This window comes from Xenopus tropicalis, chromosome 7 (genome assembly GCF_000004195.4).
Source record: "Xenopus tropicalis strain Nigerian chromosome 7, UCB_Xtro_10.0, whole genome shotgun sequence".
Taxonomy (NCBI): Eukaryota; Metazoa; Chordata; class Amphibia; order Anura; family Pipidae; genus Xenopus; species Xenopus tropicalis.
In genome coordinates this window covers 3,685,550-3,697,985 of record NC_030683.2, presented here as the reverse complement: position 1 = coordinate 3,697,985, position 12,436 = coordinate 3,685,550, and the positions used below count along the sequence as shown (strand labels likewise).

The 12,436-nt window shown below is 51.3% G+C and overlaps 1 protein-coding gene across 2 annotated transcripts in view; it reads right to left on the bottom strand.

Annotated features, from left to right (window-relative positions):
- Nucleotides 1-12,436, bottom strand: part of casp7 (caspase 7) — a 46,776-nt gene that overhangs the window by 20,068 nt on the left and 14,272 nt on the right. For both annotated transcript variants that reach the window (XM_031905081.1, NM_001016299.2), the window contains exon 2: nt 10,374-10,498. In XM_031905081.1, the coding sequence (XP_031760941.1) occupies nt 10,374-10,498 (125 nt within the window). The remainder of the gene's footprint in view (nt 1-10,373; nt 10,499-12,436) is intronic.

Here is a 12,436-nt window from a genome sequence, read left to right as displayed (position 1 = left end):
AAAAGAGCTTACACTCTACAAGGAGTAACATATAAAGCAATCAATAACCGATACAAGAGGGGAAGAGAGCCCTGCCCAAAAGAGCTTACACTCTACAAGGAGTAATATATAAAGCAATCAATAACCGATACAAGAGGGGAAGGGAGCCCTGCCCAAAAGAGCTTACACTCTACAAGGAGTAACATATAAAGCAATCAGTAACCGATACAAGAGGAGAAGAGGGCCCTGCCCAAAAGAGCTTACACTCTACAAGGAGTAACATATAAAGCAATCAATAACCGATACAAGAGGGGAAGGGAGCCCTGCCCAAAAGAGCTTACACTCTACAAGGAGTAACATATAAAGCAATCAATAACCGATACAGGAGGGGAAGGGAGCCCTGCCCAAAAGAGCTTACACTCTACAAGGAGTAACATATAAAGCAATCAGTAACCGATACAGGGGGGGAAGGGAGCCCTGCCCAAAAGAGCTTACACTCTACAAGGAGAAAGGGTTGAGACACAAGGTGTGGGAATGGGCATGACCAGAGTTGTGAGAGGAGGGGCACAGGGTATTGCTAAACTAGATTAGGGTAAGCCTCTCTAAATAAATGTGTTTTTAGAGATCTCTTGAAGGCAGAGAGATTGGGATAAAGTCTGACAGTTTGTGGGAGTGAATTCCAGAGAAGGGGGGCAGCCCTTGCAAAGTCTTGAATGCGAGCGTGTGAGGAGGGAATGAGAGAGGAGTTGGGGAGCAGGTCAGTAGGGGGGTAACAAGCGGGTTGGATGGTACCTAGAGATGAGTTCAGAGATGTAGGGTGGGGCAGAGTTATGGGCTGCTTTAAATGTGAGGGTCAATAGCTTGAATTTTATCCTGGATGGTAGGGGAAGCCAGTGCAGGGATTGGCAGAGTGGCATGGCAGGGGAGGAGCGGTTGGAGAGGTGTATGAGCCTGGCAGCAGTATTCATTATGGACTGGAGAGGGGACAGTCTTTGGAGGGGAAGGCCAATTAATAGGGAGTTACAGTAGTCCAGGCGGGATATTATAAGAGAGTGAATAAGAATTTTGGCAGCATCTTGGGTGATAAATGATTGGATTTTGGAGATATTTCTTAGGTGAAAGTGACATGATTTGATAAGTGATTGGATATGAGGGGTGAAGGACAGGGCAGAATCAAGGATAACCCCAAGGCACCGGGCCTGGGAAGATGGGGTGATGGTAGAATTGTTAACAGTTATAGATACCTCGGGAACAATGTGGGCGTTGGATGGGGGAAAGAGAACCAGTTCAGTTTTAGAGAGGTTTAATTTCAGGTAACGTTGGGACATCCAAGTGGAGATAGCGGCCAGGCAGGGAGAGACGCCAGTTAGAAGCTCTGGGTTGAGATCAGGAGAGGAAAGATAGATCTGAGTATCGTCAGCATAGAGGTGGTACTGAAAGCCAAAAGAACTGATTAGTTTGCCAAGTGAGGAGGTATAGAGAGAAAATAGTAAGGGGCCCAGGGCAGAGCCTTGGGGAACCCCGACAGAAAGAGGCAGGGGAGAAGATGATTCCCCATTGTAAGAGACACTGAAGGATCGATCTGAGAGATAAGATGAAAACCAGGATAAGGCAGTGTCACGAAGGCCAAGAGAGCGGAGAGTCTGGAGGAGAAGAGGGGGATCCACAGTGTCAAAAGCAGCAGAGAGATCGAGAAGTATTAGTAGCGAGTAGTGTTTTTTGGCTTTAGCCGAAAGGAGGTCATTTGTTAGTCGGGTTAGAGCAGTTTCTGTGGAGTGTTGTTGTCTAAAACCAGATTGTAGGGGATCCAGGAGGTTATTGTCAGAGAGGAATAGCGTCAGTCGGGTGTATACTAGGCGCTCAAGCAGTTTGGAGATGAATGGGAGCAGAGAGATAGGTCGGAGGTTAGTAGGATTGGACGGATCTAGGGAGGGTTTTTTCAGAATAGGGGTTACCAGTGCATGTTTCAGTTGGGAGGGAAAGATTCCAGTAGAGAGCGAGAGATTGAATAGATGAGTTAAGGCTTTGATAAGACAGGGGTTGGCATTACGTAGAAGTTTGGTAGGAATGGGATCAAGCGGGCAGGTAGTAAGGTGAGAGGGAGCCGACAGTTTTGAGACTTCAGTCACAGGGGAGAAGGAGCCAAGAAGAGACTGGGGGGCATGTAGGGAGGGAGGGGAATGGTTATGGGGATTTAGTTGTGCAATGTCACTTCGGATGGTGTCAATTTTATTTTTAAAGTGCTCGGCAATAGCTTGAGCAGTGACTGAAGCACACGGAGGGGGGGAGGAGGGGACAGCAGAGAGTTAAAGGGAGAGAAGAGTTGTGCAGGTTGGTTAGAGAGGGGGTTAATAAGTGCAGTGAAGTAGGTTTGTTTAGCTTGGCAGAGGGGGGTTGTTGTAGGAGAGCAGATTTGTAGCTGCAGAAATCTGACTCTGACCTTGATTTGCGCCAGCGGCGCTCAAGTGTACGTGACTGTTTTTGGAGGGATTTGGTATGAGCAGTGTGCCAGGGTGGGTATGAGCAGTGTGCCAGGGTGGGTATGAGCAGGGTGCCAGGGTGGGTATGAGCAGGGTGCCAGGGTGGGTATGAGCAGGGTGCCAGGGTGGGTATGAGCAGTGTGCCAGGGTGGGTATGAGCAGGGTGCCAGGGTGGGTATGAGCAGGGTGCCATGTGGTATGAGCCAGTGTGCCAGGGTGTGATGAGCAGGGGCCCAGGTGGGTATCGAGCCGGGTGCCAGGGTGGGGTATGCGCAGTGGTGCCAGGTGGCGTATGAGCAGAGTGCCAGGGTGCGGTCATGAGCAGGGTTGCCAGGGTGGGATATGAAGCAGGCTGCAGGGGGTAATGACCGAGGTGCAGGGTCGGGTATGAGCCCGGGTTGCCAGGATGGGTATGAGCAGTGCCAGGGTGGGATATCGAGCAGTGGTCCAGGCGGCGGTATGAGCAGTGTTGCCAGGGTGGTATGAGCAGGGTGCCGGGTGGATATGAGCAGGTGCCCAGGGGTATGAGCCGGGGTTGCCAGGGTGGGTTATGAGCCAGTGTGCCAGGTGGGTATGAGCCTTGCCGTGGCGTATGAGCAGGGCTGCCAGGATGGGTATGAGCCGAGGGTGCCAGGGTTGGGTATGAGCCGGGTGCCCAGTGTGGTGTATGCAGAAACAGCTGTGCCAGGGGTGGGTATGAGCAGCGTGCAGCGGTGTATGACAGGGCCAGGGTGTATGAGCCAGGTCCAGGTGGGTTATTGAGCCAGGTGCCAGAGGTGGGTCATTAGCAGTACGCGTGCCATGGTCGGTATAGCAGTGGTGCCATGGGTTGAGCGGTTTGGGCCTCACGCGTTTGGTCTTGCAGAAGAGCAAGCACATTGAGGCGAGTGTGTGCTGTGGAGACAGATGAGGGCCTGATAGAATAAGAGACAGTGTAGGATCACAGCGTATAGAATGAAGAGAGTCAAAGTAGGAGAGAGATTGTGCGTGTTTAAGGATTGCGGTGCGGTATGTGTATGTTTGGGGGCAGGCAGGGTTAGAGGGAGTTAGCGAGAGTTGAAATGTGAGCAGTATTAGGATCAGAAGAGAGGAAAGGGGATAGTGAAGTTGGAGGTAGAACAACAATTTTGTAGAATATAAATCCAGGGAGTTTCATTAGATGTGAAGAGGGGAGTCAGAGCACAGAGAACCCAAAGGGGATGTGAGTGAGAGGATTTAGAGGCAGCAGGGGCCATTAGGGTTGTGGTAACAGGTACTGGTACATCACTAGTACAAATAGGGTATGGGACAGAGCGAAAGGAAGTAAGGAAGACCGGCAGAAACTATGTCAAGAGAATTGTGAGGTCCGCGCCAGTGAGGTCGGTAAATGCGCCCAATGTGAAGTTTGAAACAGGGGAGAAGCGCCTAATAGAGTGACCCTCAAATGAGAGAAAATGAAAAGAGAAGAGGAGTTGAGCTTAAATGAATAGCGGAGGGAGAGGAAGGAGTCTCTACCCAACCCCCTGCCCTGTTTCCAGGCCATGGAAGATATTGTCCACCACTGACTGGTGTAAAACATCAGATGGGTGTTATATAAGGCTTGAGTGTATTCAGTAAGCTGGTGAAATAACAAAGATGAGTGAATACCAAGATGGGTGTTATAGTAAGGTGGGTGATATAGTAAGGTGGTGTCTATAGTAAGGTGGTGTAAGTAAGGGTGGGTTGTTATAGTAAGGTGGGTGTATAGTAAGGTGGTGGTATAGTAAGGTGGCTTTATAGTAAGTGGGGTATAGATAAGTGGTGTTATAGTAAGCGTGGGTGATAGTAGGTGGTTGTATATAAGTGCGTGCTATAGTAAATGTGGTGCAGTGGGGAATTTTAGGAAGAGAACGGTACAGGAACAGTACTGTATGAGGGAACGAGACCGAATGCTTAGTGCTGAGTCAGCCAGGAACGTTCCGGAATGGTTCAAGGATGAGCGGACTTCAGCCAGGATTTGGGTTGCGAAGTGAATTGCTGCTAATACTTAATGGGATGTGTGGGGTTGCATCAGCGCACTAAATATACTGAAATATTGTTATATACAGTAACTGGGGGGGGGGGGCAGAAGCCAGCTAACTACCATAGTTTCTACTAGTACTGGGGTTCCCTGTGCTTGTTACATGTGGCTAAACTCTAGGCCATGGCTGTAAGGGACCACACGTCACATATTTATTGGGACTGGGGGGCTGTTTTTGCCTCTGGGTACTGGGAATGCCGGGGCTTAAGAGTCCACAAGACAGTCACTATTATATTGGGCTGGGGGGGGGCTGTTTGTCCTCTGGGTACTGGGATGCCAGGGGCTGTAAGGTGCAGCAGGCAGTCACTATTTATTGGGCTGGGGGCTGTTTGTGCCTCGTTGGTACTGAGGAATGCCACGGGGGCTGAAGGTGCCCACAGACAGTCACGTATTTATTGGCTGGGGGGGGGGGCGTTTGTGCCTCGGCGAACTGGGAAATTGCCAGGGGCTGTAAGGTGCCACGACATCACTATTTATTGGGCTGGGGGGGCTGTTTGTGCCTCTGGGTACTGGGGAATGCCGGGGGGCTGCTAAGTGCCACAGACAGTCACTTTTATTGAGAGCTGGGGGGCTGTTGATGCCTCATGGTGCTGGAAATGCCATGGGGCTGTAAGGATGCACAGACAGTCACTATTTATTGGCTGGGGGCGTTTAGTGACTCTGTACTGGAATCCAGGGCTGTAAGTAGCCACAGACAGTCACTATTTATTGGGCTGGGGGGCTGTATTGTGCCTCTGGGTACTGAATGCCAGGGGCTGTAAAGGTGCCCACAGACAGTCAACTTTTATTGGCTGATGGGGCGTGTGCCTCTGGTACTGGAATCCAGGGGCTTTGGTAAGTGCCACAGACATCATATTATTGGGTGGGAGTGGCTGTTTGTGCCTCTGGGTACTGGATGCCAGGGCGGCATGATAAGGTGCCACAGACAGTCACTATTTCATTGCCTGGGACGGGGCTGTCTTGTGCCCTGGGTACGGAATGCCATGGGGGCCTGTAAGGTGCCAACAGGACAGTCACTATTTATTGGGCTGGGGGGGGCTGTTGTGCCTCGGTACTGGGAATGCCAGGGGGCTGTTAAAGTGCCACAGTCACTATTTATTGGCTGGGGGGCTGTTTGTGCTCTGGATGGGAATCCAGGGGTGCTGTAAAGTGCCACAGACAGTCACTATTTATTGGGCTGGGGGGCTGTTGTGCCCTTGGCGTACTGGGAATGCCGGGGGGGCTGCTTAAGTGCCACAGACAGTCACTATTTATTGGGGGGGCTGTTTGTGCCTCTGGGTACTGGGAATGCTCAGGGGGCTGTAAATGTGCCACAGACAGTCACTATTTATTGGCTGGGGGGGCTGTTTGTGCCTCTGGGTACTGGAATGCCAGGGGGGCTTAGGTGCACAGAAACTCACTAGTTGTATTGGCTGGGGGGTGTTTGTGGCCTCTGGGTACTGGGAATGCCAGGGGGGCTGTAAGGTGCCACAGACACTTCACTAATTTATTGGCTGGGCGGGCTGTTGTGCCTCTGGGTACTGGGAATGCCCAGGGGGGGGGCTGTAAGGTGCCACAGACAGTCACTATTTATTGGGCTGAGGGGGGGCTGTTTGTGCCTCTGGTACTGGAATGCCCAGGGGGCTGTAAGGCTGCCACAGACAGTCACTATTATTGGGGCTGGGGGGGGGGCCATTCTAAGTCCCAGTTCAGACCAGTTGGGTAATAATATTCCCGATCTGTTTGGGTGGAAAAACTCCCTGGTTCAGAGTCAGGAGGGGACAAAGCAGACAAATTGAGCAAATTGGGGGGGGGAAAGAAAAATGAAATCTTATCTCCCCTCTCAAAATTCCTACCTGTAACATTCCTGTAACCATGGGCTACGAGTAGGGATACTGGCGGCTGATTGGCCGGAGAGAGAAAGGCAAATACCCAGTGTTTATTCTGGGAACAGAAGGTTTTCTTGGAGAGAGATGAGAGGAAGAGACATCACCTGCCCCAGTCCCTTCTTATTGTCTGGATCTTACTGGTCTCATTGTTCCACAAATGCCCCCCCCCAGTCACCTGTCCCCCCCCCAGTCACCTGCCCCCCATCCCAGGGAAAACACAAAGGAAACTCGTAACCAAAGTGCAAATCCCGTGACAGGAAAGGTAAATAACCTAAATGTCCCGAGACGCCCTTTCTCCCCCCCCCCATACACAGTAACACCCCCCCCAGCATTGTGCCCCAAACCCAGCCCAATGGGTAATATAATATACCCGGGGGGCACGGGTATTAACAGTGGGGCCTAGGGTTGCCATGGCGACTGGCCAATCATTATGTCATAGCCCTGCCCCCAATGCCACAAGCCACGCCGCCAACATTACTCCGCCCCATAACGTCACAGTCCCCCCTTGGAATTTCCCACCCAACAAAGGGAACCCAATAATTAACCCATCATTCATCTGGGACCCTGGGCAGAGGGCATTGATGGCACGGACTGGCAATCTGTGGGTTCTGGCAAATGCCAGGGGGGCTGTAAGGTGCCACAGACAGTCACTATTTATTGGGCTGGGGGGGCTGTTTGTGGCCTCTGGGTACTGGGAATGCCAGGGGGGCTGTAAGGTGCCACAGACAGTCACTATTTATTGGGCTGGGGGGCTGTTTGTGCCTCTGGGTACTGGGAATGCCAGGGGGGCTGTAAGGTGCCACAGACAGTCACTATTTATTGGGCTGGGGGGGGCTGTTTGTGCCTCTGGGTACTGGGAATTCTAGGGGGGCTGTAAGGTGCCACAGACAGTCACTATTTATTGGGCTGGGGGGCTGTTTGTGCCTCTGGGTACTGGGAAATGCCAGGGGGGCTGTAAGGTGCCACAGACAGTCACTATTTATTGGGCTGGGGGGCTGTTTGTGCCTCTGGGTACTGGGAATTCTAGGGGCTGTAAGTGCCACAGACAGTCACTATTTATTGGGCTGGGGGGGCTGTTTGTGCCTCTGGGTACTGGAATTCTAGGGGGGCTGTAAGGTGCCACAGACAGTCACTATTTATTGGGCTGGGGGGCTGTTTGTGCCTCTGGGTACTGGGAATGCCAGGGGGGCTGTAAGGTGCCACAGACAGTCACTATTATTGGGCTGGGGGGGCTGTTTGTGCCTCTGGGTACTGGGAATTCTAGGGGGCTGTAAGGTGCCACAGACAGTCACTATTTATTGGGCTGGGGGGGGGGCTGTTTGTGCCTCTGGGTACTGGGAATGCCAGGGGGGCTGTAAGGTGCCACAGACAGTCACTATTTATTGGCTGGGGGGCTGTTTGTGCCTCTGGGTACTGGGAATGCCAGGGGGCTGTAAGGTGCCACAGACAGTCACTATTTATTAGGCTGGGGGCTGTTTGTGCCTCTGGGTACTGGAATGCCAGGGGGCTGTAAGGTGCCACAGACAGTCACTATTTATTGGGCTGGGGGGGCTGTTTGTGCCTCTGGGTACTGGAATGCCAGGGGGCTGTAAGGTGCCACAGACAGTCACTATTTATTGGGCTGGGGGGCTGTTTGTGCCTCTGGGGTACTGGGAATGCCAGGGGGGGCTGTAAGGTGCCACAGACAGTCACTATTTATTGGGCTGGGGGGCTGTTTGTGCCTCTGGGTACTGGGAATGCCAGGGGGGCTGTAAGGTGCCACAGACAGTCACTATTTATTGGGCTGGGGGGGCTGTTTGTGCCTCTGGGTACTGGGAATGCCAGGGGGGCTGTAAGGTGCCACAGTCCGTTTGGGCATCTGGGTACTGGGAATGCCAGGGGGGCTGCTGACCCTGGCCCAGATTCCCCCCAATACACAAAAACCCAACCCATTTTACACCCCCAACCCCACCCATTACACTAAAACCCGCCCACAGCCCACCTTATCTACAAGCCCTATCCCCTCTGCAGCCATGGGACTCTTGGGACCCCCCTGCCAAGGGGCTGCTAACCTGCCCCCACCCCCCAACATGCTGCCTTATTGTGCTGGACACGTGTTCATAATACAATATAGAGACGGATGTTGAATTCATTAAAATACAGTTAATAAAATGCACATAAACCCATTTTGATGCAAGAGCCCCCCCAGGCCAAGGTACCAGCTAATTGGCCAATGTATGGCCCCTACGGGAGGGCATCTCCCCACTAATACTGGCACAAGAATTGCCCAGATAGAACGGCTTATTCTTAGCAACCTTTCAATTGGTCTTTAATTTTTATTTTTTTGTAATTTCCTTCTTCTTCTGTTTCTTTGCAGCGTTCAAATGGGGGTCACTGACCCCGGCAGCCAAACCCTATTGCTCTGTGAGGCTCCAGTTTTATTGTTACTTTTTATTACTTATCTTTCTATTCATGCCCTCTTCTATTCATATTCCTGGGTCTCTTTCAAACCACTGCCTCGTTGCTAGGTTAAATTGGACCCTAGCAACCAAGTAGCTGCTGATATTCCCAACTGGGGAGCTGCTGAACAAAAAGCTGAATGATTCACAAACCGCAAATAATAAAAAATGAAGACCAAGAATATCGCTCTCTACGTCATATTAAGAGTTAATTTAAAGGGGAAACTCATTTCCTATAGATATTTCTATGAGAAGGAACCCTCTACCCCTTCAAGCACCAACCTACTCTTTTAAGCCCCTCTGTATAGGGTTAGTGCAAAGGTGGCCCATAGGGGCCCAGCTCCTTAAAGTGCCCCCCCTGCCCCTTGTGCGAATCAATAGGTTGGAACCCAGTGTTCCCAGTTACCGGCAGCCATAGGGGACTGGGACACGGATGGTGGCAATCAGGGGCATTGGGTGCAGCAAGAGAAAGAATTTGCCGGGTTGTTCTGCACGGACCCAGTAATCCAACCGGCTCTCAGCCTCCGGGGCAAACACTGGGGTGAGTCTGCCCCCTGGGGGCCGCTCTGAGATACCAAGCAATGAGGTCAAGGGAAAGTTTCCAGCAATAAAAGCAGCAGCCTCTGCGGGGGGTCCAAGGGGTACAGACGTGCCTATCGCTTAGTAAGTAATTTTGGGGTAGCACAGCAGCCATGATGGGGCACCGACAGCCCCCGAAATAAGTGCCCTAATGTGTGTAATAATCTGCCCCTTACACTAAAGGGGTTGTTCACCTCTGAGTTAACTATGATGTAGAGACAATTTGCAGTTGGTCTTCATTTTTTATTATTGGTAGTTTTTTTTAGCAGCTCTCCAGTTTGGAATTTCAGCAGCTATCTGGTTGCTAAGGTGCAATTTACCTTAGTAACCAGGGAGTGGTTTGAATGAGAGACAGGAATATAAATAGGGGAGGGGCTGAATAGAAAGATAAGGAATAAAAAGTAACAAATAACAATAAAACTGGAGCCTCACAGAGCAATAGGTTTTTGGTTGCTAGGGTCCAAGTTACCTTAGCAACCAGGGAGGGGTTTGAATGAGAGGCTGGTATATGAATAGGGGAGGGGCTGAATAGAAAGATAAGGAATAAAAAGTAACAATAACAATAAAACTGGAGCCTTACAGAGCAATAGTTACTGGTTGCCGGGGTCAGTGACCCCCATTTGAAAGCTGCTAAGAGTCAGACGAAGAAGGCAAATAATTAAAAAAAAAAACTATACAAAATAAAAAATGAAGACCAATTGAAAAGTTGCTTAGAATTGGCCATTCTATAACTTATTAAAACGTAATTATCTATTATACTTGGGTTTTACTCAGTGGGGCTTATTTATTAACCTTGGGGTTACATTTCAGGTTAGGTCTCCATAGCAACCAATCAGCAATACAACACAGAAAACGAAAGCAAAGGTCTGATTGGTTGCCATGGGTAGCTGCATTGCATTTTAGCTTTAGTTAGTAGATCAGCCCCCATTGTGTTGAAACCAAACTGGGGGGCAAAACACCCCCAGATCCACAGGTCACTTTCTCCTCTCACCTGCCGAATAGGGAGAATCTCTGGCTCCTGTCGGGTTTGGCATCGATGGTATCTTCATCTTCCTCAGGGACCGGCTCCTCCTTGGTGTCCGATTGGGGCACCGGAGCCCCCGGCTGCTCCTCCATCTGGGAACAAGGAGAACAGAGCTCAGAATCCAGTGCCCATGGGATATGGGTCGGACTGTCACGGTACCAGAGAATCTTCTGGGCCTTAGTGGGCCCCAGCCCATTCCCATCAGCCCATGATTATTTCTCCCATAGACCTATGCTAAACAAACCTGTACCATTTGGCATCTAAATCTAATTGCTGTGAGAGTGGGCCCAGAGTGGGTCTGTCAGGTTCTCTGGTGGGTTCTGGGAGACCGAGTCCGACACACACGGCCTGTTCAGCACCGACTGTATTGCCTCTTGGGGCGAAGGTAAATTATTCTATAAGCCAAGAGGGGTGTTTGCTGGCCATTCCCCCGGGACTGGGGGACCAGAATTCACTTCTTTGCCTGAAATAAAGGGTAACTTGGCATAGAACTCACGTAGGGTGCACATTCACCCTGATGTTCCTACTGATCTAGGGGTGCAAGTGAGCTAAAGGGAGCCCCAACTGCACCATAGAAACAATGGAATGTACTGTGTGTGTGATGCTGCATGTGTGCCGTGGGCCCTTGGAGGAGCGTGTGTGCCGTGGGCCCTTGGGGGTGCGTGTGTGCCGTGGGGGGTGCGTGTGTGCCGTGGGCCCTTGGGGGTGCGTGTGTGCCGTGGGCCCTTGGGGGTGCGTGTGTGCCGTGGGCCCTTGGGGGTGCGTGTGTGCCGTGGGCCCTTGGGGGTGCGTGTGTGCCGTGGGCCCTTGGGGGTGCGTGTGTGCCGTGGGCCCTTGGGGGTGCGTGTGTGCCATTAGGCAGGTAGCAAACAAAAAAATTCACAGCGGCACTTACCTTAGGCAATTTTGTGTGATTGACAGGATGATTAAGGACACCATCAGGAACACGCTGTTTGCGAAAAAGTCAAAACATTTAAAAATGACCTTTATACTCTGGATATTGTGAGAATGGAATTCTGCAGAAATTTATATTGGTCTTTTTTGTATTTGACTTTTTAAATATTTTTGTGCTGGACTTTTTCACAAACAATGTGTTCCTGAATGGGATTGGTGGTCCTTAATCATCCTGTCAATCACTCACCTACTGATTAGGGGCGGGGTTTCATTACTGTTTGAGGCTTTGTTTTTTCACTGTGTCATTAGGCAGGTGTCACTTGCACAAACATTTGGACTTGATGGGCCAGTGTATTGTTTCAACCGCATCTACTATGTAACGAATATCAGAAATGTGTTTTGATGGTAGGGATATGGTTAGTGTGAGGGTTGGGGCTGAGGTTACAGCTAGGGCTATGCTAAGGTTAGGGTTAGGATTGGGGCTAGGGTTAGGGTTGGGGCTAGGGTTAGGGTTGGGGCTAGGTTAGGGTGGGGCTAGGGTTGGGGGCTAGGGTTGGGGCTGGGTTAGGGCTTAGGGTTGGGGCTAGGGTTTGGCTAGGTTGGGGCTATGGGTTGGGGCTAGGGTTGGGGCTAGGGTTTGGGGGCTAGGGTTAGGGCTAGGGTTGGGGCAGGGGTAGGGTTTAGGGCTAGGGTTTGGGGTTAGGGTTACAGCTAGGGTTAGGGCTGGTTACAGCTAGGGTTAGGGGCTAGGGGTTAGAGGGGCTAGGGTAGGGCTAGGTTAGGCCTAGGGTTAGGGCTAGGCGTTACGGCTAGGGTTACGGCTAGGGGTTAGGGCTAGGGTTAGGGCTAGGGTTAGGCCTAGGGTTACGGCTAGGGTTACAGCTAGGGTTAGGGCTAGGGTTACAGCTAGGGTTAAGAGTACAGCTAGGGTTAAGGGCTAGGGTTTCAGCTAGGGCTAAGGGTTTACAGCTAGGGTAGGGCTAGGGGTTACAGCTAGGGTTGGGGCTACGGTTAGGGTTGGAGCTAGGGTTAGGGTTACAGCTAGGGTTGGGTTACAGCTAGGTTACAGCTTGGGTTGGGGCTAGAGCTAGGGTTGGGGCTACAGCTAGGGTTGGGGGTAAAGCTAGGGTTGGGGT